The sequence below is a fragment of the Phalacrocorax carbo genome, chromosome Z (genome assembly GCF_963921805.1).
Source record: "Phalacrocorax carbo chromosome Z, bPhaCar2.1, whole genome shotgun sequence".
Taxonomy (NCBI): domain Eukaryota; kingdom Metazoa; phylum Chordata; class Aves; order Suliformes; family Phalacrocoracidae; genus Phalacrocorax; species Phalacrocorax carbo.
The window spans coordinates 2,938,449-2,962,857 of NC_087548.1; the positions used below are offsets into that span (position 1 = coordinate 2,938,449).

At 45.6% G+C, this 24,409-nt stretch overlaps 2 protein-coding genes across 5 annotated transcripts in view; both read right to left on the reverse strand.

Moving 5' to 3' along the window:
* SMAD4 (SMAD family member 4) overlaps positions 1-11,596 on the reverse strand; it is a 29,133-nt gene extending 17,537 nt beyond the window's left edge. Inside the window, exons 1-3 of one of the 3 annotated variants that reach the window (XM_064439132.1) lie at positions 11,151-11,596; positions 1,196-1,563; positions 114-288 (exon numbers count right to left, since the gene is read on the reverse strand). In XM_064439132.1, the coding sequence (XP_064295202.1) occupies positions 114-288; positions 1,196-1,444 (424 nt within the window). In that variant the 5' untranslated portion in view covers positions 1,445-1,563; positions 11,151-11,596. Of the gene's footprint in view, positions 1-113; positions 289-1,195; positions 1,564-9,224; positions 9,353-11,150 lie in introns of those variants that run through there. The other 2 variants (XM_064439134.1, XM_064439133.1) reach the window with 2 other exon arrangements.
* A 7,411-nt stretch (positions 11,597-19,007) lies between these two features.
* ELAC1 (elaC ribonuclease Z 1) lies at positions 19,008-24,130 on the reverse strand. Of its 2 annotated transcripts, XM_064438455.1 has the most exons (5): positions 23,717-24,130; positions 23,334-23,575; positions 22,501-22,679; positions 20,614-21,081; positions 19,009-20,113 (listed from the first exon to the last, which is right to left on the reverse strand). In XM_064438455.1, the coding sequence occupies exons 3-5, from the start codon at positions 22,655-22,657 to the stop codon at positions 19,641-19,643; spliced, it is 1,098 nt and encodes a 365-aa protein (XP_064294525.1). In that variant the 5' UTR covers positions 22,658-22,679; positions 23,334-23,575; positions 23,717-24,130; the 3' UTR covers positions 19,009-19,640. The 2 variants fall into 2 exon arrangements, with proteins under 2 accessions (XP_064294526.1, XP_064294525.1); XM_064438456.1 differs by lacking the exon at positions 23,334-23,575 and having other exon boundaries at positions 19,008-20,113.
* Positions 24,131-24,409: the final 279 nt, after the last annotated feature.

Consider the following 24,409-nt stretch of genomic DNA (forward strand, 5'->3'; position numbering starts at 1 on the left):
TCAGATCATTAAAAGTTAATGTTTCTAATTTAGGCCTGTATTTCCTCCACTCAAAAGGAAAACATTTTACATTTCATTCTCATTGTTCCGTTTTAAATCAAGAGTCTACTTACCGATGCCAGGCGATACTACACGCTCATAATGGTAAGGATTTACACAGACACTGTCACATTTTAAGTCAAAAGCATACTGACAATATTTAACATGCTTGAGTTCATTTTTATGAAGATCAGGCCACCTCCAAAGACGAGCGTAAATCACATGAGGGAATCCCTTGCGACCAGCCACCTAAAAAGTTAGACACAAAAGTTGATTGGGAAAGTAGCAAGACATTTCGCTTTACTTAGTGAGGAGCAAAGCTGGAAGAGGACAAACAACACAACAACCTCTCTCCATCATCAAAATATGAAAAAAAAAAAAAACCCAAAAGGTGGTGTACAGTTTACCCAAGTTCTGTACTCAACAGAAATATATTTCTATTAGGGTTTTGCTACGGTTAAGCCAACACTGTGATTCTTAAGAAAAAATACTGGATACAAAATGGCAGAAGCAGAATTTGTGCTTAATGTAGTATGTATGGTCACCTTCCCCACCGTGGATGATGAAGGAGCTTTGCCCCAGAAGAAGAGGAACAAGGCACTAGGCTACACTGTAAGGAATTTACGAGTAGAAGAATGCCAATCCATTATACTGAAAAAAAAAATGCTTCTAGGGTAGACAGAAAGCTAGCCAGCAAACATGACATCTGTCCTGGAACAAGGAAATCGCAACCCAAGCTATACAGGTACTGAGTACTGACGATATAAGGCTAACATAAATCCTCAGTGCAGACTCCTTGGAGTACCTTAGCAAGGGATCATAGGTCTTTCTTCACACTGCTGACCAACACAGAGCTAACAGAAGCTTGTAGTGAAAATACCAGGATAAACAGCCGAATTTGTTACGTGCCCCTGCTTTTTACTGCCACACACACACTCGTTTAGAACGGCTGATCCAACGCCTTCTGCTCCTTTTGAAAAAAAATAATCAACTACTGCAGCAATCCAGAGCTCCAGCCACAAAACATGCCTACAAATGGGGGCGAGGGGGGATGCAAGAGAAGAGCTACTCTTCCTCAACACTCTAGGATCCTGCGTCACTCACTTTTGCTCCAGCTTCACTAGGAGGAAAACATCTGATTTTCACTTGTACTAACCTGAAGCCTCCCATCCAGCGTTCTCTGTATTGTAACACACTTGCTAGGATGAGCTCCATTTGTGGTTATAGCTGTAATCAAAGAATCCAATTCATCTTTTTTCTCCTTTAGCTTTTTAACTAAACTTTCAATTGCGCGTTTTGCAAAAGTTTCACTCTCTCCACCTTGTCGATGGCACATCAAGCTGTGAACAATGCTCAGACAAGCATCATTACTTGTTGGCGTGTTAGTAATAGACATATTGTCCATTTGTCACAGCTTTTTTTCTTTCAGATCAAATGTCAGTTTTGGGGGCTGTTATGATTTTCAAGCTGATGAACAAGAGATGATCCAAGTTAAGTGTTAGATGTACTGTCTCTTGGTAAAACCTAGGAGGAAAAAATATCTACATTAGAATTGTTTTTAACAAATTGCAGATCATGTTTCTAAGGAAGTCTGTGGCTTTTTGCTTCTTTTATTTTCAAGCTAAGTGCAGGATATTAAAAGCACATGAAAAAACTGCATTGCTTGTCCCGTGATAGTTAAAACATGCTTAAGACACTGCTTGCACAGTTTTAGATATAAGATTTTTTTTCCCCTAGTAACAATAGTTAAATAAAGATTATAGTTTATATACATGTACACATAGTATGTACATATAGAAAGGTAGGGATTATTAGATGAACAGGCTCTGAATCAGGAAAAGGAGAACAGTGACAATGATTTTCTACTTTTTATACTGGTAGGATGAAACCAAGCGAAAATACTGACTGGCAATCAAGGGGCATTGATTTAAACAAAATTTGAAGAGTGAAGAAGCATGAATGCACACCGGAATCATCTGTCATCTTTATTTAATAATCCTGTTCAAATAATTCAGCTATGTTCTGACCTCCGACTAACTCTATTCCTCTTTGCTAATCAGAAAGGCAATAATCGTACCTGGCCATTAGCTTAATGCACATTTATGTAAATAAGCATTGTGTGTATCTTCATATATGAAAACCCCAACTGGCACATTTGCCTTTGTTTGGATCCAGCTTCTTCTGGATCAAGACAAATCAGCTGATGTCACTAAAAAAGGCACTTCCAAATTGTCTCAAGCAGAATTGCCTTAATTACACTAAATATAAGATAAGGAATAGGTCCAGCCTAACACAGTTGGCCTTTAAACTCCATTTGTTAAGAACCTGCAGTGGTTTCTGGTCATGAAGTCATTCTTCTCTAAGCCAGCAGACTTCATCCTTCTGAAGTTGCCTTTATTTCGCAAACCAGAAGAGCTGGCCTGATTTTTCTCAATTCTGAAGGAGGTAATTACTATGCTTTATCTTGCTTTCTCCAGAAACATAGGACGGCAGGTTTTGTGCACTCACAGAAGAGGAGTCTAACGCTGTCAAAAAGCTGCTCTGGTTCTTCAAGCACCTCTGGCTTCAGGCAGTCAGTCATCCACTAACACCGTTCTACCAACTATGTGGTCTGACTTAAGACACCGGCAGCAAATATACGTAAGTGATTTTACTACATTTACATTTTCTGAATAAGCTTAAACTGTAAGCCCTTCCAAAACTAACATGTCATTCTCAGCAATATAAATAAAATATATTTGATTTTCATAGTTGAGGAAAAAAAGTTTGTTCATGTTATCTGAGGAACACATCCAGTCAAAGACCTGCTACTGCACTAGAATTTCCCACATTATTAGAGGTACAGGAGTAGCAGCTGTTTACTGGAGGCCAATGTGTTGCACAAAAATAAGAGTGGGATGTTAATTTAGAAAGTTAACGCATCACACAAATTACAGTGTGAATGCATGGCTTCCCTTCTTATCAAAGGAATATTGTAACACAAATCCAGCACAATTATAAAAGGAAACAAACAAAAAAGTATTCCCTATTTAATATTTTCTCCAATTTCACCTCAAATACAGCATGCTTCAGTACACTTGGATAAAACACACCACAAATCCTCCCCGCCCCCCATTTTTAGTAGTTTTCTTCTTTTATAAGGATGTTTTTGGACCTAATTTCCCCCAAATGAAAACAATTACTAGAAGTTTGAGGAAGATCATTTCACCTAGCTATTAAAGTTTCGCCTTCAATGCTAGGCTCTTCTGCGCTTCAACTCAATAAGCCTCTTTTAAAAGTCAAGCTTAACCTGCCAGTCATTCTCCATGGCAACCCGTGCTCGCATAAATCTGTAAAAGCCTGCCAGCTAAAACAGAATAGAACATCATTTTCCTTAAATATAAAACAGCATCCCATATAGATATGCATAAGTAATCATAAATAAGTGACTAGATAAAGCTATTAGCCAAAAGAGCTTTAAATAAAGAGATGCTTAAAATTAGACACGCAGCTCTATCTTCTACACCCCTAAAACTACGAATGACAATTTTGCTTGCTGACTTTCAGAAGACTACCATCAAGCAAATAAATCCTTATTTAAGTGGAACGATCTTCAGAAATGTTGAGTCACCCCTCAGCTGCCACTGCGCTCAATAGGAGCTTCTGACTGTTCAGCACTTTTGAAAGCCGGGCCACTTGATTAGGATTTTGAATACTGCTACACACTGGTGGTGCGTAATTGCACGGTAATTCAGGAGCCTTCCTTTAGAAGCCCCCTCTGCCAAAATCCTGTATTTAATCTTGCAATTTCGATCCCCAGACAAAAGGGGCGAGGTCAGTGGCTACCAACCTGGCACATATTGATAAATGCTGTGACATATTTCTTCTGAAGCACCAGAAGCATGAGTGTATTTTGCAGACAAGCCAAGTTTTTACGTCCCACAAATTTAGTTTCTCACAAAATAGCTCTGCAAGCCTATCTTTGACTGAGTCACACATTCAAGAGGTGCCTTAACACCTTCTTACTATATTACTTTCATGTGTGCAAATAAAAGCAAAACGCAATCTTAATGCATTATATTTTTAGAAGATAGCCTTTGAAGATAAGGTTCCAGCATGCCCTCAGACACGGAGCGCTAGATGTTCTGCAAAACAACAGTATGCTTGTGTGATTTAGTGTTTGTTTGGTGCAAGCATGAAACTTCCAATTCGTTCCTGAGCACAACCCCCATCCAAGTAGGTGATCCCACACTACAGCTCAAGCTTAGATTTACAGGGGAATAGGCAGAGCCAAATGAACAAAGATCGTATTTCCCTCTGCCCAGGAATTTCATGGAAATAGCAACAGGCGAGAGAGAACTTTGGGGGAAAAGGGGCAGAGAGAAGAAACAGGGAACACAAGAAAAGCAGCAGCAGCAGGAGACAGCGCTTGCAGTGAAGCTCTCGGCTTCACCTACCAAGGCCTGCCAAGGAGCAAAAAGGTATTTCTCCCCCTTTTGCTATAGTGTGACCTGAGCAGAACACAGAGAAAAAAAATGGGACAAGCTAATGAGCAACGAAGTTATAGAAGTACCTCATTATGTTATAGAAAGTCATTTATTTCAACAACTAAGTATTAACAGGTACATTACAAAAGCGAACAACTAGTGTTCTGCGATAGACTAAGTATTGGAACAAGAATAAGATCCTCTGAAGAGGAGATAAAACTGAAAGACGGAAGAAGTTAAGATTGCCAGGTAATTAAAAAAGACCTCTGATGATGTGTAGCAAACACACTACTATCTCAGAGAACTGGTAAGTAACCATCAGCTGAAATTCTCCCTCCCAGACCGACACAGCCTTGAACAAATACCATAATTCTTCCGTACATCCCGCTTCCCCACGGCTGCCTTGCTGAAGGGTGGTATATCTTTTTAGCCTGTGCAATGAAATTCAAAACATGAAGCAGCTGTCTAAAATTAAAAATGCAACACTGGTGCTGCAAGCCTCATTTCCACGTCTGTGGATAATTCTGCCAGAAATGGTTACCTGAACAATACAAATAGATTCTAAAAACACAGGCACCTGTAATAGTATGCTACCTCATCTAACTAAAATCAAGTATTTTATCGACTTATCTACGTGGAAGTAACATTACTGAGCTCTCACACTAGTGCCCTCATTGCACTTACATTTATCTTATGGGCAAGAAAGCAAAATAAGCACTGTATTGACTCAAACTATTCCTCTGTTCTCAGATCAACTGCTACTCTCTCTCTCTCTAAACAGCAATCGTTTTACTAGCGTGACTAGAAATCAGAGACCAGGTTTAATGTTCAGCATCTTCTGCAAAAGCTGTGAAAACCCAGCACTGGCTCAGAGCTCCAGGAGAGCACTCCCATTTGTGGAAGCAAGGTGCTCCTTATCAACTAGACAAAACTAGATAAAAGGAAGGTGAGATCTCAGAACAGAAAATTAATATTCCACCTTGTCTGCCAGTATCTCTTCAGCTGCACCAGCAAGATAATATTAAAAGCTAAGACTGCTTAAGAATAAGTGCTTTTACATGTCAAAACCCAAGGGTAGCAAAACCAGCGTGAGCCACGACTTCCAAACACTCGCAGCAACTCTTCAGGCAGCATACTAGGTATTTAAGAGATACGATCATTTGGAAGGCCTCACACGAGGCCCAGGAGTTGCTGAGGTACGCTACAGTTTGAAATTCTTCAGCAAAAAAGCATGCAGGCACATACAGATGTAAGGCAGACACACACACACGGTCTGACGAAGGTACAAGGGTTTTAGAAAGAGGGGGAAAGAAAGGGGTTTCTGCCTTTCATGGTTAGAAAAACCACATGGGCTTGATTTCCTTGCTTTTACTGAGGTATTACTACGGTCATACAGCAGCACAACTGAGACGTAAGGGCAGAGGCTGGTAAAAAAACACCAAGACTTCACCTAAACCCCCGTCAACATGCCCCAGCCATTCAGCCAAGGGCATTTGGAAGCTTCTCTGAATAATCCCTTCTTCCAAAGAACTCCCACTTCCAATTCTCTAATGTGGTTGAAATTTGCTTTCAGAAATCCAGATTTCTTAAAAAGAACCCACATTCTTTTCTACATATTATGAACAACCTTAAATGAATACTTTTTACACTCACAAGTCACTTATCTTCTCCCTCTCCTCCCACAAAAGCCACACTTGGCAATTTGGGGACAACTATCAACCCCAAACAAGAAAAGGAAACAATACGGTTACACAGACAAACCAGGAGGTTATGGATGGAGCTGGAAGTCAGGGACGTAACCCAAAGGAATATGATCCAGGCAATCAGCAATCCAACAGCTTGGTCAAGACGGTTAATCCGGGCCCGGCGCTGATACGATACACTACGCTATTCATTTACAGTAGGGTTTAAGCCAATCACAGCTGCGGAGGGATCAAATTCACCAAGAAACTCAGTCTAAAAATGTGACAGTCCACATGCCGCTGGATAATTACCTTAAGATACGGACAAAGGGCCAAAGCCCCCTCCATGTCGCTTTCTTAGCATGTATTTTATCCATTAAGTTTCTACGGCAAGCTAGATCTTTTCCAAACAAGAGACAACTTGAGACTCTTGGAGACTTCGCTGTTTGCACGACTAATGACATGAGAAGTAGTGTGATTAGGAGCGATAGAGTAACACTTTGTTATAAAAACTAAGATGCAAAGAATTGTGAAGTGTTGTATTTAAAGAAAAAAAATGTTAAAAAAAAATACAGCACAGCCATGGCACAACTGGAAAAATAGTTCCTGCAGGTGTCAGGGCAGCAACAGCCCTTTGAAAAGCCATGAAAAGCCATCTCTCTTTGATGGAGAAAGGGAAGCAGTCTTGCAGACAGGCTCAGAAAAGAGGTTCCACATCTAGACATGGTGCTGAAGGTCCAGAGGCTGATAAACATGCCGAACAAGGGAGGCAGGGGAATGCGCAGCATACGCTGACATATCAGAGGCAAACGAAGAATGCAAGATGGATTGGCAACCATGTGCACGAGAAGCCTGAACTAAACAGTTGTGGTGGAAACCCAACCAGTCTGCAAAGTTAAAATCAAAGGGAAAAAAAGAGATTTTACACACGCTAAGTATCAGATGACACGCTGGGGGCTCAGGAAGCCTTTAAACTGCAAGGTGAGGAGAGATTTGCCACCTTTTTGTACAAACGGATTGGACAACAGACCTGTGTCGCCTCAGAGCATTTCAAATCATCATCAGATGATCATTGTGGGTCCTTTCCAAATGAACTATTCTATTATAAATAATAAGAACACAAGCGTTTTAGCAGCAGTTATGCAAAAATGTTCCACGATGCACGTAAATACATAAGCCTGAGAATTCTTCGTACTGTTATAGCCACGTAAGGGCTGGTGGTACAAACACGTAAAGGGATGCTGGAGACAGTAACATAAGGCAAGTATGCGTGCCTAACGGCATTCGCCAGGTACGATACAGCATTTCTATCTATGCTATTAATCTGAAGATAACTTGGCCATTATTCATTTTGAGATACTGTAGAAGGGTTTAAGCAAGTCAGAAAATTTGGAGGCAGAATATCCTTTGAGATGAGCCATGACTAAAGTGAATACCACTAGTATGGTCTTCAAAAGAAAAAAAAACAACTAAAAAAGCTCATACCATCTGATATTCCAAGGATAAACGAATATAAAAACATGTATATCACATTAACAAAGACAGGCCACAGCCAGATCAAGGCCTGTGGTGCCCTATGATATTGAGAGGAAAGATGCACAGCCTGCAATTCTGGGGAGTCATATACTGGGGGGAGCAGGGCAATGAATTAATGCAAAAAATACCTTAATGACCAAAAAATGTTATTTCCAAACTGCAAATACAAAGGTAATTTTTGGAAAAAGATCTTAAAAAAATAAGAATTATTTGCTTGAAGCTGCTACCGATGCTCTGGGAGCACGATTTCCCAGTAACAGCCATCCCAGTCACAGATTTCCAGCATTTTGATACCAGGCAGTAAGGCAATGCTAACGAACTGGCTAATTAGAATAGCGTACAAATTGACATCTTGCTAGAACATTTCACACGAATAAAGGACAAGAAAGGCTCTTGCATAAGCTGTTGCCTCCAAAATTAGACAAGCACAAAGGAGTCAGAAAAGCAGCCTCTACGTTTGATAGCTTTTAACCACCAAAACATTACTACAGAGTTTTGCTGTTTAATAATGCAGTGGTAGAAGTTTTATGATAAAACATGATAAAGAAAAATCCATAAACCAATAAACCAAAAGGCAGCTCGTGATTTGATGAAGATATGAATAAGCGATTAAACTGCAGATAACTTTCCAGCACATTAAACTATTATCTACTTGCCCAAAGGGTGAACAAGAACAAAATGTTTGTAGACATAAGAACAATTAGCATTAAAGAGCAAGAAAAAAAGCACCAAGGAGGTACTGCACTTGCACTGTTCTGTACAGTAAGAGCTAACATTCCCCAGAATACTATTTTTGTGAGTGTATCTGAATCATCAGTATCAATTCAGCTCATCTCCCTGTCAGTAGCTACAAAAATTTCAGACACATGACAGCATAAAAGGAACCGGAGAAGAGTTTTAAGACAACTCTGAGTGGCAACTCTTTCATCTTAACATAAATCCACAGTTAAAAAGCGTGAGCAGCCATTTCTTTGTGGAAGAAACTGGTCTGACGTAGCTGCCCAACTGCAGCGCTCAGCATCTTTACTCCTCTTAGCTTCCACCTGTGCGCTTGCAACTGCTTTCAAAAGCACTTTATAAATGCAACAGAGCGATCCCGGAGATGGAGCAAACATTTCTGCTGTGCAAGGTTCCAGGTTTTTTAATCTCATTCGAGAAACTAATATAATGGTAAAAAACACACCCAAATCCTTATCTTGTCCTTGAATGTTGGGGGGGCAGGACACGATGAAAAGGGTAGCGCTGCTATGCTGATATGACGACGTATGCACACGTTTTAAATCCTAGAAAGTAGCATTTGTCATTTTGGTTCCCCCTCCCTCTGTTTTTTTTATTTTTGAGAAAGCATACAGCTCAGAAAACTCCTCTTTTCAATACAGGCTTCTGTACGGTCAGACAAGGAAGACCACGGCATGTTACCCCCCGACATGGGAAGGACAGTAAACCCCCCTACAACTGGATCTATTTCTGCAATGGAGCAGCCAGACTCACACCACCTCACCTCCGAGAGGGCACCCTGCGTGTCCCCACCAAGCAAGGGGTCATCCCCTCTTCATCCCAGAGCCCGCAGGTAAGGAGGGGATGAAAACCCGGGAACAGCAGGAAAGGTCACGCTCAGTCGGCAGCGGGCGGTGGAAGTCCTCTCCGTAGAACAACAGAGCAAACCTGAACTGAGCTCTTCCTCAGAGTATCCTGCAAGACTCATCTTCTTGCAGAAGGCTTCCTTCAACAAGGACAAATAGTAATTTGTCAAAACCTCACAAACAGAAGAAACAATTGTGGCTATGCCAAGCAATAAAAGGAAGAGTCAAACCTTGCTCAGGCAGAAGTGGTGTGATTTTTCACTTGTACATCATGTTTCAATACCCTAGCGATAGGTGTATTAGATAACATCTGTTCTTTATTGTAATCTGCACAGGGATAATGTTCTCTGCATTTGTTCGAGCTTTAAAAAAAAAAAAAAATCACCTCTGGGCAAAGAAAGCATGGAAAATTCCAGCCCCAACCAAAAGTAGAGTTTTTCACAAGGTTAACAACATAGGAAAACAGAGTCCTAAAATTCCAGCAGAACCTTAACAACAGCACGGCAAAGGCTGCTCCTCACCGGTATCACCGATCTGCTCTCAGCACCTTTGTTCTCCACTAAATCTGTTGGTACCTCTCAGAACTCACATCCCTATTGTGCTAAGCTGCACTTGAGTGCATTATGTAAAGAGCCATCTACTTAAAAAAAAGGAATTCTAATCAGTTTGAGACGCTTACTGCTTCTCTTGAGGCTTCGCCTCTTTGAAATAAAGTTTCTATATCAATATTAAACACGTATGCTTATGCGACACGCAAATCAAAAGAGGTTCATGAATGCAAAGCGAGAAGAAACTCCTTCCAGTAACAACCCGGCCAAGATAACAGAAGGGCCAGAAGGACAAGTTGCCTACTTATCATGACACCGGAGTACAAAAACACGTTGTGTTTTATAGGGCAGTACGGCTATTTCAACGACCTCGCGTGGAATTACCAACGTTACCGAATGAAGTAACAACAGGACAAGAGCCTTACAATTTCAAAGATGACTGCTATCGCAGGGTCGGAAATCACTCCTGCCTGTTGACAGCGGCACACCATTCTTAACCAAGATAATTTGAGAAGCGGTGGTAAAAGACACCGCGATCCTACTCCGACCGTATACGTTTGACAACACTTGGTTTGCAGTGGTACAATGTGGACTCTAAGTAATAACACATCTAACCCACAACTAGATTACCCCATAAATTAACCAGCCTTCCGTGGTAAAACGTGTAAAACTCAACTATGCAAGAAAACACAAACCTCCCCCAAAAAACCCAACGCCCCCAGAATACGAGGATGGGAAGGAAAAATAGTAAAGATGGAATAATCCGTCACGAACACCCCTTGCACTGAGCGGCCCCGCGCTGCCTGAAAACCACCTGAAAGCCCCGTTCCCTGTTATCGCAAATAAGATGGCAGATTTCGAACTAAAGGCGAAGCGGCTCGCACAAAACCATTCAGGGTATTTTCCAGCGTGCGGGATGAGAGCGCTGGGAGAGCGGGATCCGCACCGACGGCGGCGGGGGAAAGTTTAACCGGGGTCAGGCCGGTCGGAGAGCCTTAACGGGGGGGCACCGGGATTTAAAAGTAATAATAGTAAAAGTTTGGGGGCGGGGGGGGAAGGGGGGGTCGCGGGTTTTTCTCGCTGGGGGAAAGCGGGGGAGGAACCGTGCGGGGACTCGGTGCGGCGGGGCCGAGGAGAAGCCCCCGGGCGGCGGGTGAAGGCGGGGGCCCGGCTCCCCGGGGCGGCAGCCGGTACGGCCCCGGGAGGGCCCGGGGGCGGCGTGGGGCAGGCGGGGGGTGCGCGGTGCGGATGCGGGGCGGCCCCGGCGGGCGGGCGGGAGCCGAGAGCGGATGTTACCTGGGCTCGAGGCGGCGGCGGCGGAGCGGCCGCTCTCCGGGCGCGGCCTGCGGCTGCGGTGAGGGGCGGCGGCGGCGGCGGAGAGGCGGGGGGACGGGGAGGGGGGGGGTGACGGGGCCTTCCCTCGCCTCAGCCGGCCCCGGTGCGGCGGAGCGGAGCGGGCCAGGCCTCCGCCCCCCCGCCCGCCCTCCTCCCCTCACCGGGCTGCGGCCGGGCCGGGCCGGCGGGGCGGCGCTCACAGGCCCGCGGCGCGGGGGCGGGGGGGGGGACCCGGCCGCCCCACGACCGCCACCCCCGTCACCGCCGCCGCCTCCTTGTTGTTGTTGATGTTGTTGTTGTTCTTGTTGTTGTTGTTGTTGTTGCCGCGGCTCCGGCCGCTCGCGCTCCGCGGCCGCCGCCGACACGTCCAGCCGCCACCGCGCATGCGCCACATCCGGGTACCACCGCCCCGCCGCCACCACCGCCGCCGCCGCCCCCGCCGCCCGGCGCCACTGCGCCTGCGCGTCCGCCCGCCGTCCCCGCGGTTGGCGCGACGTCGGCTGCCAGAGAATGGAGTGGGCGGGTGCGTTCGGAGGTTTATTTGTGTGGTTGGTGTCCGGCGGCGGAGCGCCGGTGGGGCAGGCAGGGCTCCTGGCAGGGAAAGCGCGGTCCCCAAAAAGGCACGGCGACAAAAATGCAACCCCGATAAATGGACGGGGCCACAAACGCAACACCCGTAAGAGCAAAAACACGAAAATGCAATCCCCCTAAATGCAACCCCCCATAACCGCAACCCCCGGGAGTGTAAAATCCCGCAAATGCAACCCCCTGAAGTTGAAAGCCCTGCAAATGCAGCCCCAACAAACGCACGGCCCCACAAATGCAACCCTCATAAATGTAGGGCCCCAGAAATACAACCCCCGTAAGTGCAAAGCCCTGCAAATCCAACCCCAACAGATGCCCAGTCCCACAAGTGCAACCTCCACAAATGCAAACCCCCCAAAATGCAACCCCAACAAACGCACAGCCCCGCAAATGCAACCCCCACAAGTGCAAAATTGCACAAATGCAACCCCCAGAAAGTTGAAAGCCCTGGAAATGCGGCCCCAACAAATGCACAGGGCCGCAAATACAACCTCCAGAAGTGCAAAGCCCCACAAAGCCAACCCCAACAAACGCACCCGGCTGCAAATGCAACCGCTTTTCCCGTCCCTCATCACTTCATCCAGCAAAAGCAAACTCTCCAAAGGAATTCAGCTGAAAAGCATCTTTTTTTTTTTTTAACTAGAAGGTTACATCTTTCTACCTTTGTGGCGTTGGGCCACCATTAGAATAAAAAACAGAAGGGAAAAGGTGCATGAAATACCATATCCGCTGCAAAACGCAATATATTTTTTGCTAAATAAGTGGGGTGTTTGGCAAGGTGCTGGTGTGCTATCACAGCTGCTCTGTTAAGAACTAAGACTGACGGAAATTTTTAGAAATTGTTATATTGCCGTATCAAAATTTCCTTCTCACTCTGTGAAGTCATTTATAGTCGCTCCCACATCCTTAGGAAGATCTTAGTGATGAAAAGCCATGTAAAATGCTGCTATGTTTGTCATCTTTTCCTGGGTAGATATAATTGAAGCCTCTTCACACCAGGATTTGCTGAGTGTGTTGCAAATCATCTATTTCTAGAGTTTTTGAAGCGTTACGGATGGGAGATGAGAGCTCCATTTCAACGGGCAGCATGTGCCATGCAGGACTGGTGGACGCAGCACAGCAAATCCACGTGCTCACAGGCTGCCTACACCGGCCTCTGTGCTGCCGAGTTACACACCAGAGCTTCCCCTCCCTCTCCGAGGTATTATCACTTAAAAAAACCAATGAATTATTAAATAATTTGTAAGCACGGGCTCTCTTCCCTTGTGCTTGCAGAACCAGCTGCAGCCCCTCATCCAGGGAGATGATGTGCTCCAATATATAGATGAAAGCTGCAAAATGTTGATGCCGAGCACCTAGCGGTATAATTTTCCAATTTCCCATTGGTCTTATAACAACAAATAATAAGTCTAAATATAATACGTTAAATTTCCTTCCATCAGCGATAGCCCTAGTTTGCTTTCAAGTCATACCATGAACCCCATCCCATTGAGGCGCTACAAACTGCCAATCTAATGCTGTGTTTTAAGCATCTTTTCAACAGCAATCTGTCTTTATACACAAAATTATGTTTTTAAGAGTGGAGATGAAAGGCTGTTGGGAAATCCGGTGCGATCTTTCACTACATTTCACAAGCAGGTGTGAACAAGCTGCAATATGAATGAGAAAATCCCCAACGATGACACTGCAGCTGGGTTATGGGGTAGGTGATTAATCCACTTCTAAAGCTGTATCAAATCTGAAAGGATCTGAATTAGGTATCTTAAAAGCACAGTACGCGTCACGGTAACGCTCTGTCATTATACATGTGTCTGTTTTAAGGTTCATAAAGCAATCATTGTGATGTCCTGCTCAACTTGATGGTGAAATGTGGAATTTGGGGGTGCACAGGCCGTTAGCCGGTGCCACCATGGGGCTCCCATATCCCAAGCTCGGCACGGCATCCATGAGCCTCCGTGTGTGGTGGCTGTTGGCACAGGCTGCCCAGAGAGGTGGGGGAATCACCGTCCCTGGGGGGGTTCAAAGGACGTGCAGACGTGTCACTTGGGGCCGTGGTTTAGGAGGCCTGGGGGTGTTGGGTTGGGGGTTGGCCTTGATGCTCCCAGAGGTCTTTTCCAGCCTTAATGATTCTATGGTTCTATGATTCTGTGTTGGGGACACACATTGAATCCTACCACAGCCGACACCAGCGCACAACGAAGGGACTAACCTGGGGCTGTAAAAGGACTGGGGTGATCACCAGGTAGATGCTTCACCAGGGAAGGTGCTGAGCCGCTGCCTCATATTTATCCAAACGCAAACAGCTCCAGCCACAATTAGTCCTGGGAAGGACCTTCACAGACCATTGGGGTGATTTTCGAAGGCTGCAGGGATACTGTGCCCAACCAAATGGCACTTTTTCCTGACCACCTAAACTCCTTTGAAGTCAAACATTTTTCAAATATCAAATGCTGGTACTAGGAGGATCAATTTACCATGTCGTGGTTTAGCATCCGTCCCCACCCTCCTCAAAATGTGACTTTGATCAAATTTCTGCAACTTGTTCTACTTCCAGATCCCAATCAATATGTTTTTAGTATTAATAAAAAATGCATTAAGTTGTTCTAGTGACTATGTGCCAAACCACCGATTTCAGTGAGACCTGGATCAGTCCTACCCCCTCGCCAGAAACTAGATTTCTAGAATGAAGCCATCCGAGGTAAATAATTAATATCCTCTTCCTTATAAATGAACATAATTCAGTAGGAGCAAATTATTTTAAAACTCTGTTTAAAAAAAGAAATGCTCCCAAATGAAGATCATGTTTCTTCTGCATTGACAGATAAAGAGACGCACCGTGGGCTGTGGGGAGCAGTTGATACCGAAGGCTGAACCACCTCTAGCACCAAGGATCCCTTTCCCAGCTGGATTTAGAGGCCGGACCCGACCTCGAGCTCTCCATCCTCGACACAGACTGCACACTCTTGGAGCAGCTAACTGTTTTTGTGCTGTTCTGTGCTTATTTCTCAACCTTTTTTGCAAGCTCATGCAGATCTTGGCAGAAGGAAGATTTACCCTCACTCGCTCCGATCAGCGCTCATCCATTTGGTTAGCAGCTACATGTAAAATGCAGGAACATCTCTGCTGTTACAAAACTCTTCACGTCTTATTTCCTCCCTCCTCCTCCTTTTTCCCATAACATAAAAAGCTTCTTTTGCAGTTTATCAAGTCCCTCTGCTAGTACCAGCTAAAAAAGGAACCAAACTTAGAGGAACTCTTCCAGGAAAGCAGAATAATAATTAAAATAAGTTATTCAAAGCTAAAAAAGAAAAAACATCTTCATTTACATATCCAGAACTTGTTAAAACACCCTCCCCGGTCCTTACGGGACTAGACTGGTGTCCTTTACCTGCTGTCAACAAAATACTCTCAGGCAAATCTATTTTAATGCAAAGGAATTTTGTTCTCTGGTAATTAACAAATGGCTAATGGAAAGATAAACTCATTGAGAAAATAAACAATTTATGGTCCAAATTTTTCTGTCCTTACTGGCGCACATGTTCCCATTAATTTAATTCAAGTCTCACCAGCAGTCAGATTTATGAAGTAATTTAGTATCCAGACTTAGAGAGAAGAGCGGACTATGGTAAGTGAAGATACATGGGTCTGGTAAGAAAGAGACAACTATAACTTCATTACAAATACTAAAATATATTAAATTGAAAATACAGGAATTTCACATAACTCCATCAGTAAATGTACCCTCTTTCACCAACATACCAAAAAAGAAACGGTTTTTAAAAATGACAGCCATATAGTTAATCCGGCCTTCAATATAGACCAGGCAACTTGCAGCTTTTCTTCTCAGCTTAGATGAAACTGCCATTTCCCAACTCGATTCTTCACACAGAATAAATTGCCATTAAAAATGCACTAACACATCAATGCTATGCCACAAAGTCCCCAAACCTAATACTTGAAAGGACCTTCCTGCCCCTGGGGAGGAACAGCCCCCCACACCAGCACAGGCTGGGGGGGCCCTGCTGGGGAGCGGCTCTGCTGAGAGGCCCTGGGGGTGCTGGGGGGCAGCGAGGTGACCCTGAGCCAGCACCGGGCCCTTGGGGCCAAGGGGGCCAGCGGTGCCCTGGGGGGCATGGAAAGGAGTGTGGCCAGCAGGGCGAGGGAGGTTCTCCTCCCCCTCTGCTCTGCCCCAGTGAGGCCACACCTGCAGGGCTGCGGCCAGGTCTGGGCCCCCCAGTCCAAGAAGGGCAGGGAACTGCTGGAGCAAGGCCAGCGCAGAGCTGCCAAGGGGATCAGGGGCTGGAGCATCTCCCTGGTGAGGAAAGGCTGAGAGACCTGGGCTTGTTCAGCCTGGAGAAGAGAAGCCTGAGGGGGGATCTCATCGGTGCCTATAAATATCTGAAGGGCGGGTGTCAGGGCGATGGGGCCGGGCTCTTTTCAGCGGTGCCCAACGCCAGGCCAAGGGGCCACGGGCACAAGCTGGAACACGGGAAGTTCCCCCTGAACATGAGGAGAAACCCCTTTGCTGTGCGGGCGCCAGAGCAGTGGCACAGGCTGCCCAGAGAGGCTGTGGGGTCCCTTCCCTGGAGACATTCACCCCCCGCCTGGACGCGGCCCTGTGCCCCTGCTCTGGGGGTGCCTGCTCCAGCAGGGGTGGGACGGGGTGAGCTCCAGAGGGCCCTTCCAACACCCGCCAGTCTGGGATTCTGGGACCTGGCCTGCTCCTTTGTTTTGGATACACTCTTCCCCTTGCTGTTCTTTATCGAAATTGACCCATTCTTATTTAGGATTTAGATCCTAAAATGTACTTAGGATGTAGCTATGTGGTAGGACTGACCCAATGTATCAGCTCACTACTGCTAAAAAAGGGGGGGAGGGCAAGCAGCTCCCCATTTCTATCCAAGCACTTCTGCACCCTCCTTTGTTCAGCCCTTGTCCAAATTGTGCAGCAAGACAGCTTGCTAATCGACTCAATAATAAAACTTAAAATTAGCCCAGAGGACGTTTCCTTGCAGGCTAGCGAGGACCAGTGGTTGTTTAGCCAGGCAAGCACTGGACTGGCATACTGAGCTGGACCCTGGGGGCACCAGGACCACAGAGGACCGAGGCTCCCTCCGTGCTGGGAGCCTGCACCATCGATTCATCTCACACATCTACCCACACCCTCCATCATTTGAATGGGAACTGAAGATATTCCTGAATTCACAGCAATTAACTAACCACACATATGCAAAAATGTATTTACCGCTGGGATGGATAACCCAGTTCTGGCGCAGCCCGATCCAGCACTGTGGGGAGACGAGCTACACTGGTGGGCGCACACATTTCAAGTTGCATTGGCTTTTGGGTTGTCCCTTGTTATTACTTCCATCCTTTGATTCTTCTCATTTGCTGGTGGCATCTGTTGAATTTCCACAAAGCCTTAAAGCTGCTCCCTAAAATTCGTGTCACAAATGCGAATGGCTTAGAAATAGGAATTTTTGGTTGTTCCCGTGTGGAAGCAGATGTAGCAGAGCAGGCTGTGACCATGAAGAAAGTTCACAGGTTCATAGAATCACGGAATGGTTTGGGTTGGAAGGGACATTTCAAGGTCATCCAGTCCAACCCCCTGCAGTGAGCAGGGACATCGTCAACTATATCAGGTCGCTCAGAGCCCCGTCCAGCCTGGCCTTGAGTGTGTCCAGGGATGGGGCATCGACCACCTCTCGGGGCAACCTGGGACAGGGTTTCACCACCGTCATGGTAAGACATTCCTTCCTTCTATCCAGTCTAAATCTGCCCTCCTTTAGTTTCAAACCATCACCCCTTGTCCTGTCACAACAGGCCTTGCTAAAGAGGTCACCCCCATCCTTCCTATAGTCCCCCTTTAAGCACTGAAAGGCCACCGTAAGGTCCCCCCGCAGCCTTCCCTTCCCCAGGCTGAACAACCCCAGCTCTCCCAGCCCGGCCTCGCAGCAGAGGGGCTCCAGCCCTCGGGGCATTTCTGTGGCCCTCCTCTGGACCCTGAAATAACCCTGAAAGTTATTCTTTCACTGCACAAAACATAGAACAGCCAGAGTCTGCTCAGCTTTTGACTACATAAAGCAGAGCACGGCATCAAGATCTCTGCACCTGCCATTAACATTTGTCTTACAAAAGAAGAACAATTTATGGGAAAGAACATGCCACTGCACGATCTGTAGACTCTGCCTGCTTTACACTGTTTTTAAGAGAGAAGTCATAGAGATCGGTGAGTTTCTTCTCCAGAAGTCATGTTCTTCTAGTTTGTAGCTCTTCCCAATATATATTTTAAAAGAAATCAACGACTCCCTCTACATTTGAAGCATGAAATAATAATGTTGGTGTAATTCAGTTTGGAGTTACCGCACCCACAGGTAAGACGGTGCCTGCTTGAAGGGTGGGGATAAGGCATCCAATTCAATTCAAGCCACATAGTCAAACACTAGGAAATCACACTCCTTTTCTTTGGCTTTGAAGATTGTTGCTTAATTACAGCCAAGCACACTCTCAGTGAAGAAAACGTGAAGAACCATTGTCAGGATTTAACATCCTCACCTCACCAGCTTGATCCAGGCAAGGATTACCACGTCACGCAAACCACCTTTGAGCGGTGCACCACTTACAAAGGAGAGATCTGGGAAGAGGGGAAGTGTCTTTCGGAGCTTTGTTATTCTACATTTAAAGCATTTATGTATCTTCAAACCGATTCATTTTCCATCTGTATTACCATCGACTCAACAGCAGCATAAGCACAAACTCGAGCAGCTGTGCTTAAACCTGCCAGAGTTCTCGGTGTTCATTAGGAAGCTATGAAGTGTTTCAGCTTTCGGGAATCCATGCTAGGGGAAACATATTTAGGGTTGGCTTTTCAAACCCACTGTTTTACTTTTGACCAGAAAATTGAGCTGAAATTTGGGAAACTCCAACTTCTAGTTTGTTTTGAGGTGGGAAGAAAAGGAGATGAAGTTGGGCTGTATGTCCTCTAACTGAAAGAATAGAGTCATTGCAGCAACAGGTGAAATTCCTCCCGTAGGGGCATTTCTACAAAGAGAAACAGGTTTTTATCAGGATAAAGTCTTTGAAAATGCACTCAGAGGAACACTTTAGCAAAGACTACTTGTCATCTGCCTGAAGACTTCCAGAGCATACTTCCAAAACTGTACTGATGTAGGGAACAGGTATGCAAATTTAAGGCTCACGCTTCAGAGCTTTACATGAATCAAACTGTTAAGAGCGATTAGCTTTTGACAGGAAGCCTGAACTATATTTATTTATGAGAAAACTTCATACACAAAGGGAGAATTACAAGAGCTCCTCAACTTGAACACAGCAACACCCCCAATTACAGCCACCTGGCAGAGTTATAAATACTTGATTAGTTTCAGCGTAACAGCCCTCTCACATGGAAATCGGATAACAGTTACAAAATACTGCGTACAAGTTTGAAATAGATTTTATTCCAAAGCTGCTAACAGGCACGGTATCTTCAGTTCTGGTGCAGAACACAAACCTTCCTGAGGGCTGTATTAATAAGCCAAATGATCCAGTGCTCTGCTCTTGGAACCTGTGGTCCAAGGAAAACCCCTGGGCTGGGACGGTTTGCGCCAGCCCACACATTCTGTTTCTGGGGAGGCTAGGTGTCCGAAACCATCACTTATGAATTTATTCCAAGTTCCAGATGTCTGTATATCCTTTTCTCTCGCTTTACAAAAGCAGCGCTAACTGTACCTGGTACTCTCTCCAGTTTCCAACAGTTCTCTGTGTGCCACAGAAGAGAACCAATTCAGATACCAGAAACCTCACCGTTATTTTTAAGTGCTATCCAACACCATCCTACTTTACATCTTCACGCAGAGATCGCTAAGCCTACTGTTTTAACTTTTTCATTGGAATTTCTATCGTCATAAAATCCTCAGCTAGCGTTACTTCTTGACCACCTAACACCAACTCTGCCTGTCTCTTCAGTTCGGTGATGTCCGTATCTCCCTCACCTCTCTGAGCAGCTGGTTTATACCGCTGACTGAAGTGAGTCAAAATCAGCTTCTTAACTTTACACGATTTTGCAAAATTCGATGCCATTTTTGGAGTGCTATGACCATGCTCCCTTGCCTTTTCCTCTTGGGTATCGTCCAGCGTGGCTTCATGTATCAGTACATCCGCTTCATGGCAAAGCTTCACGGCTGCATCTCCAACCACTCCTGAACAATCCCCCAAAATGCAAATTTTCCTTCCAGGAATGGGGTCTTCTAAGACATCTGAAGGAGAAATCGTTACACCGTTTTCTAGAACGATTGCTGTTCCGTTCTTCAGTTTCCCGTATAAAGGGCCTGGTTGAACTCCTGGTAAATGAAGGCAAAAGAGTCCATAAGTATTATGATGAGTGTCAGGCTTTAAGCCTGACAAAATCAAATCACTGGAAAAAAAAAAAAATCACGTAAGGAGAAATACACTATCATAGAATCATAGAATCATTAAGGCTGGAAAAGACCTCTGGGATCATCAAGTCCAACCCCCAACCCAACACCCCCAGGCCTCCTAAACCATGGCCCCAAGGGCCACGTCTACACGTCGTTTGAACCCCCCCAGGGACGGTGACTCCCCCACCTCTCTGGGCAGCCTGTGCCAGGGCCTGACCCCTCTGGCAGGGAAGACATTTCCCCTCATCTCCAACCTAAACCTCCCCTGACGCAGCTTGAGGCTGTTTCCTCTCATCCTATCGCTGGTTATATTTTTATATGTGTTATATATACTGAAAATCTGAGTCGCTACTTAGTTTGAACACATGCATTTAAGCATTTAATAAATTAAAAAGAGGAAAAATATAAGTCAAAGTAGTTACCAAGGTCTTTCAGTTTCTGTACATTGAGTTTACCGGTGCGGGGCTTCTCTTCCACCACAAAGCCAAAGGAAGGAATGCGGTGAAATAGGCGAAATGCTCTCAGAACTAGCTGCTCATCCTCAACCAGCAAGTAAGAGTTTTCTACTGGATCCAGGTGGAGTATTCTCCCTTGTGCTCCCTGCAGAGGTACCTCATCTCTGTCCAAGTAAGAAAACTCTTTAAATTCTTCTGCAGGGCACTGGTCCCGTGTAGGTACGAGTTCATGAACGGTGTAGGGAAACAGAAGTTGTGAGTGGGAGAGCTCCATGCTCCTCCATATGACGCTTCGCAGTCCTAACGGCCCATAAATATCAACAGGGGGTTTGCTCGGGTCAGGGCTACTTTGGAGGCTGAGTGTACACAGCAGGCCAGGAAGTCCAAAAAAGTGGTCACCGTGAAGATGAGTTATGAAAATCTTGGTAATTCTGCCTATTGATTAGAAGAATAGGAGAAGAAAGACAAACCAGAAAAGACAGGAAAATAAATGAACACCGTAACAACTCAGAAAGAACCACTTTTCAGCAAGAAGTAGGAAATAAGGAAGGAGGGAAATTAAAATAAAACCAGCGTTTATGAAAGAGATCCCCAACCACAAAGTATTTTTTTTCCCCACAGTAGCAAATTTCCACACAGGATTTATTTTGGCTTCATTTGTCAAGAAAAGACTGCTGAGACAAAAGTTCTAGTTGCTTCTAAGCAAGACGTGCTACAAGCACCAAAGAGAATTGACTGGTGACATCTGCCATATTAAAACACAAAGAAGTGCTGGAAAATGGTTCTGCTTTCCTACATTACATGGAAGCTGTAAACTAATGAGAAACACAAAGTGGAATTTGTGTTGTTCCAAGTTTTGAATCTAGCACACGAAATGAACATAATACAGAATAAAAAAGAAAGGCATCCAGTTTTGATTTCAAAGTTTTTTAAAAGGCAAGAACCCCGCGGTTCCTGACTGGTTTGTTTCAAACAGATGAAAAATTGCACTTAAAAGCTTTGGGGTTTGTTTTGCGTCTGAGTTTGTCTCACTCCAGCTCCCAGGCACTGGGCCCTGCCCTTTCTAGATTAAAAAAGCCCAGAATTTTCTCTCCCTACAGACGCGTGTACTTCAATCAGGCTGCCTCAGTCTCCTCTGCTCTCTGAGTTCCCACTTCCTTGCGGTAAGGCATTTTCTCCAGCATCTGTTAGGACTGAGCAATAAAAGAACAGAATCTCTTTGTTTTAATCTAAGAACAATTTAGTAAAAATCAGTAAATTTAGTAAAAAGTAATCTATTCACTTTGTCATTAAATTCCCTGATAGCTTCAGATTCTGGGGGAGCAGGTGGTTGCTTTTTTTTTTTATAATTGATAACTCCATCTTTATAACTTGAGAGTCAGAAGCCTGCTGTTGCCGCTGTAGCCTGCAAAAGCACAGCCACTGAAGGCAACTCTGGTTTCCACTTTATTTGCCAAAAACTTAACAGTTACCACGAATACTAACACCTTTACTTGAAAACAAAAGCACTATATTTACTGACAGGAAGACTCACAGCAGGTAGTATCTCGAGCTGCCTTCAGACAAATACAAACTATGCCAGGTTAAAGCTGCTCTATGGTCCACGTTTGAAATTGCAAACCCGAAGAATTTAATTCAGGAGAGTTTGGCTCTCGAACACAATTCTTTACCGAAGGGCAAACAAGGATTACTGCACAGCAGGTTCAGCAACTGCCACCCATACGCAGCACCTTCAGATGCTCATGCATGTTTACTGTGCATTCAAATGCCATGAGCACGAGGACAAAGTATTTTGTTTAGATCTCATGAAACTTTCCCCCTTCCCTCATCACAATCCCTTGCAACAGCACAAACCTGCTTTGAGATGGCTCTTCATGAATTGTGTCTGAGTTCCTTCTCCGCAGTCGAAGAGCCAGCACTCTCCTTCCCTGCGAAGCACTAACGCCGATGCTCCTCTCGTGGGAGAGGGATACGCTGAGCCTGTGCCGAGGAAAGTTATATCCATCGACATCTTGCATTTGTCAGTGTGCCACCTGAAAGAGAGGTTTTGGGCTAATGAACACATGTATTTACACTGGGAAAGAAACAAACATTTTTGCTTCAAATGAAGGCATCCTCCGTACTTTAGTGTGAGGAACAAATCTGCTTTCCCTTAAAAAAATAAAAATAAAATCTCCCTGGGTTAGGATATGACTTCCAGAAAATGCAATATTTACAAGCAGCAGATTTCCTTTTTACATCAGCAAAAGGTTGCAAACACGCCGCCCAAACGTAAGACGCAACCTTTGTTTTCTACCTAGAGATATAGCCCAAGCCAGCTGGAAATGCTCTGATCTTTAAACCTACTGTTCTTTCTTCTTCACTCTATGAATTCTCCTGCATGCACTTTCCTCTAAAAGCCTTTTTCAGGATGACTAACACCAAACGGCCACTGCTGATATTTAGATGCTTTTACTGGACATCCGGAACAGGCAGCCCAGCAACGCAGCGGGGAAAGATTCGCTCCCCTCAAAGCAACTTCAGAGACCGCAAGAGGCAGGAGAGACCTGATTTTCCTTGCCTTTGCAACAGCATCCTTGAAAACGATCGGTGTTTCACCTCTCATCAGTGTTAAGTAACATATTAAACGCTACCAAACCCTTATGTAGCCTGAAGGCCGTGTGACAGATCACAATCAGCGGCCATACCCCAGCTGTTTATGTATCTGCTATACTGTCCAGGTGAGGAGCTTGGCCGGTCTGTAGGAGCAGAACAACCTTCCGAAAGCTGTGTTAGGGGCAGAACTTCCACATGCTCGACTCCGTCGCTGTCTCGCCTTACGAGATGCGCTTTCTCCAGGCTTAAGTCTTCCCAGCCTTAGCTCCTACCTCGTTTTCGGATGTATTTCCACCTCATTTCAAACTTCAGGTGCCTCAACAGCTTCAGATACCTTTCAAGCAAAAGAATTAGCGTTTCTCAGGTTTAGTTGCTTTCAGAGGAGCTGCCACAACCTTCCAAAGGAACGCAGCCCTCTTCCCTGTACCAGGAGGGTCCTCCCAAGCACACCAAGGTGCACCGTGTAATTAATTACCTGACCTCGGGAAGCAGGATGAGTGTCCATCACGCCCCCAAAAGGCAGAAATAAGACATTTCACTACCTTTTCCTCAGCGTACAAGCAGATTAACAGCTTCTCGGCTGGACCGGCCACGGGCTTTACGCTGTGAATTTGTGTCGGCGGGCTAAGACGCGGGGCCGGCGGTAACACCGCGGCCTACCGAGCTCCAGCCCCTCCCGAAGCACCTCAGGGCTGCCCGGCTGCCCGCCAGCGCCTGTGGGGAACGGCCGGCGGCGGGCGGGGAGACGCGGGCCCGGGTCTGGCGGGGTTTAATCAGGAAAGGCCTAACGCGCAGGCCCGGCGCGGCTCCCCGGCCTCTCCCGCCCGCCCGGCCGGTCTCCCTCCCCCGGGCGGCGGCGGGCGGAGCTCGGCGCACTCCCAGGCGGCGCTCCGGGGCGGGAGGGGAAGGGCAGGGCAGGGCAGGGCGGGCGGCCACCGGCGGGCCTGGACCCGGGTGGGAGCCCGGCGCTTCCAGGGGATGCTACAAGCCGCTGGGCAGCGTAGTGCTTTTTTGTATCTGTTAATAATACGGATGTAGATCCTTAAACCCCTTTTAAAGAGGTCCTTCGTAAAGCGCTGCCCCAGAGCCAGGCGTTCTAGAAACCAGGGATAAAATGGTAATTTCTTTCCCTGCTGCCTAAATGGCTGGTTTGTTTGGTGATCGTTTG

Excerpts from the sequence above, each read along its gene's own strand:
- ELAC1 (XM_064438456.1), bottom strand. The coding sequence starts at position 22,657 with ATGTCGATGGATATAACTTTCCTCGGCACAGGCTCAGCGTATCCCTCT. Across the intron at positions 21,082-22,500 it reads GAAGAGCCATCTCAAAGCAG|GCAGAATTACCAAGATTTTC; the intron begins GTTTGTGCTGTT and ends TCTAATCAATAG. Across the intron at positions 20,114-20,613 it reads ACAGAAACTGAAAGACCTTG|GAGTTCAACCAGGCCCTTTA; the intron begins GTAACTACTTTG and ends TTCATTTACCAG.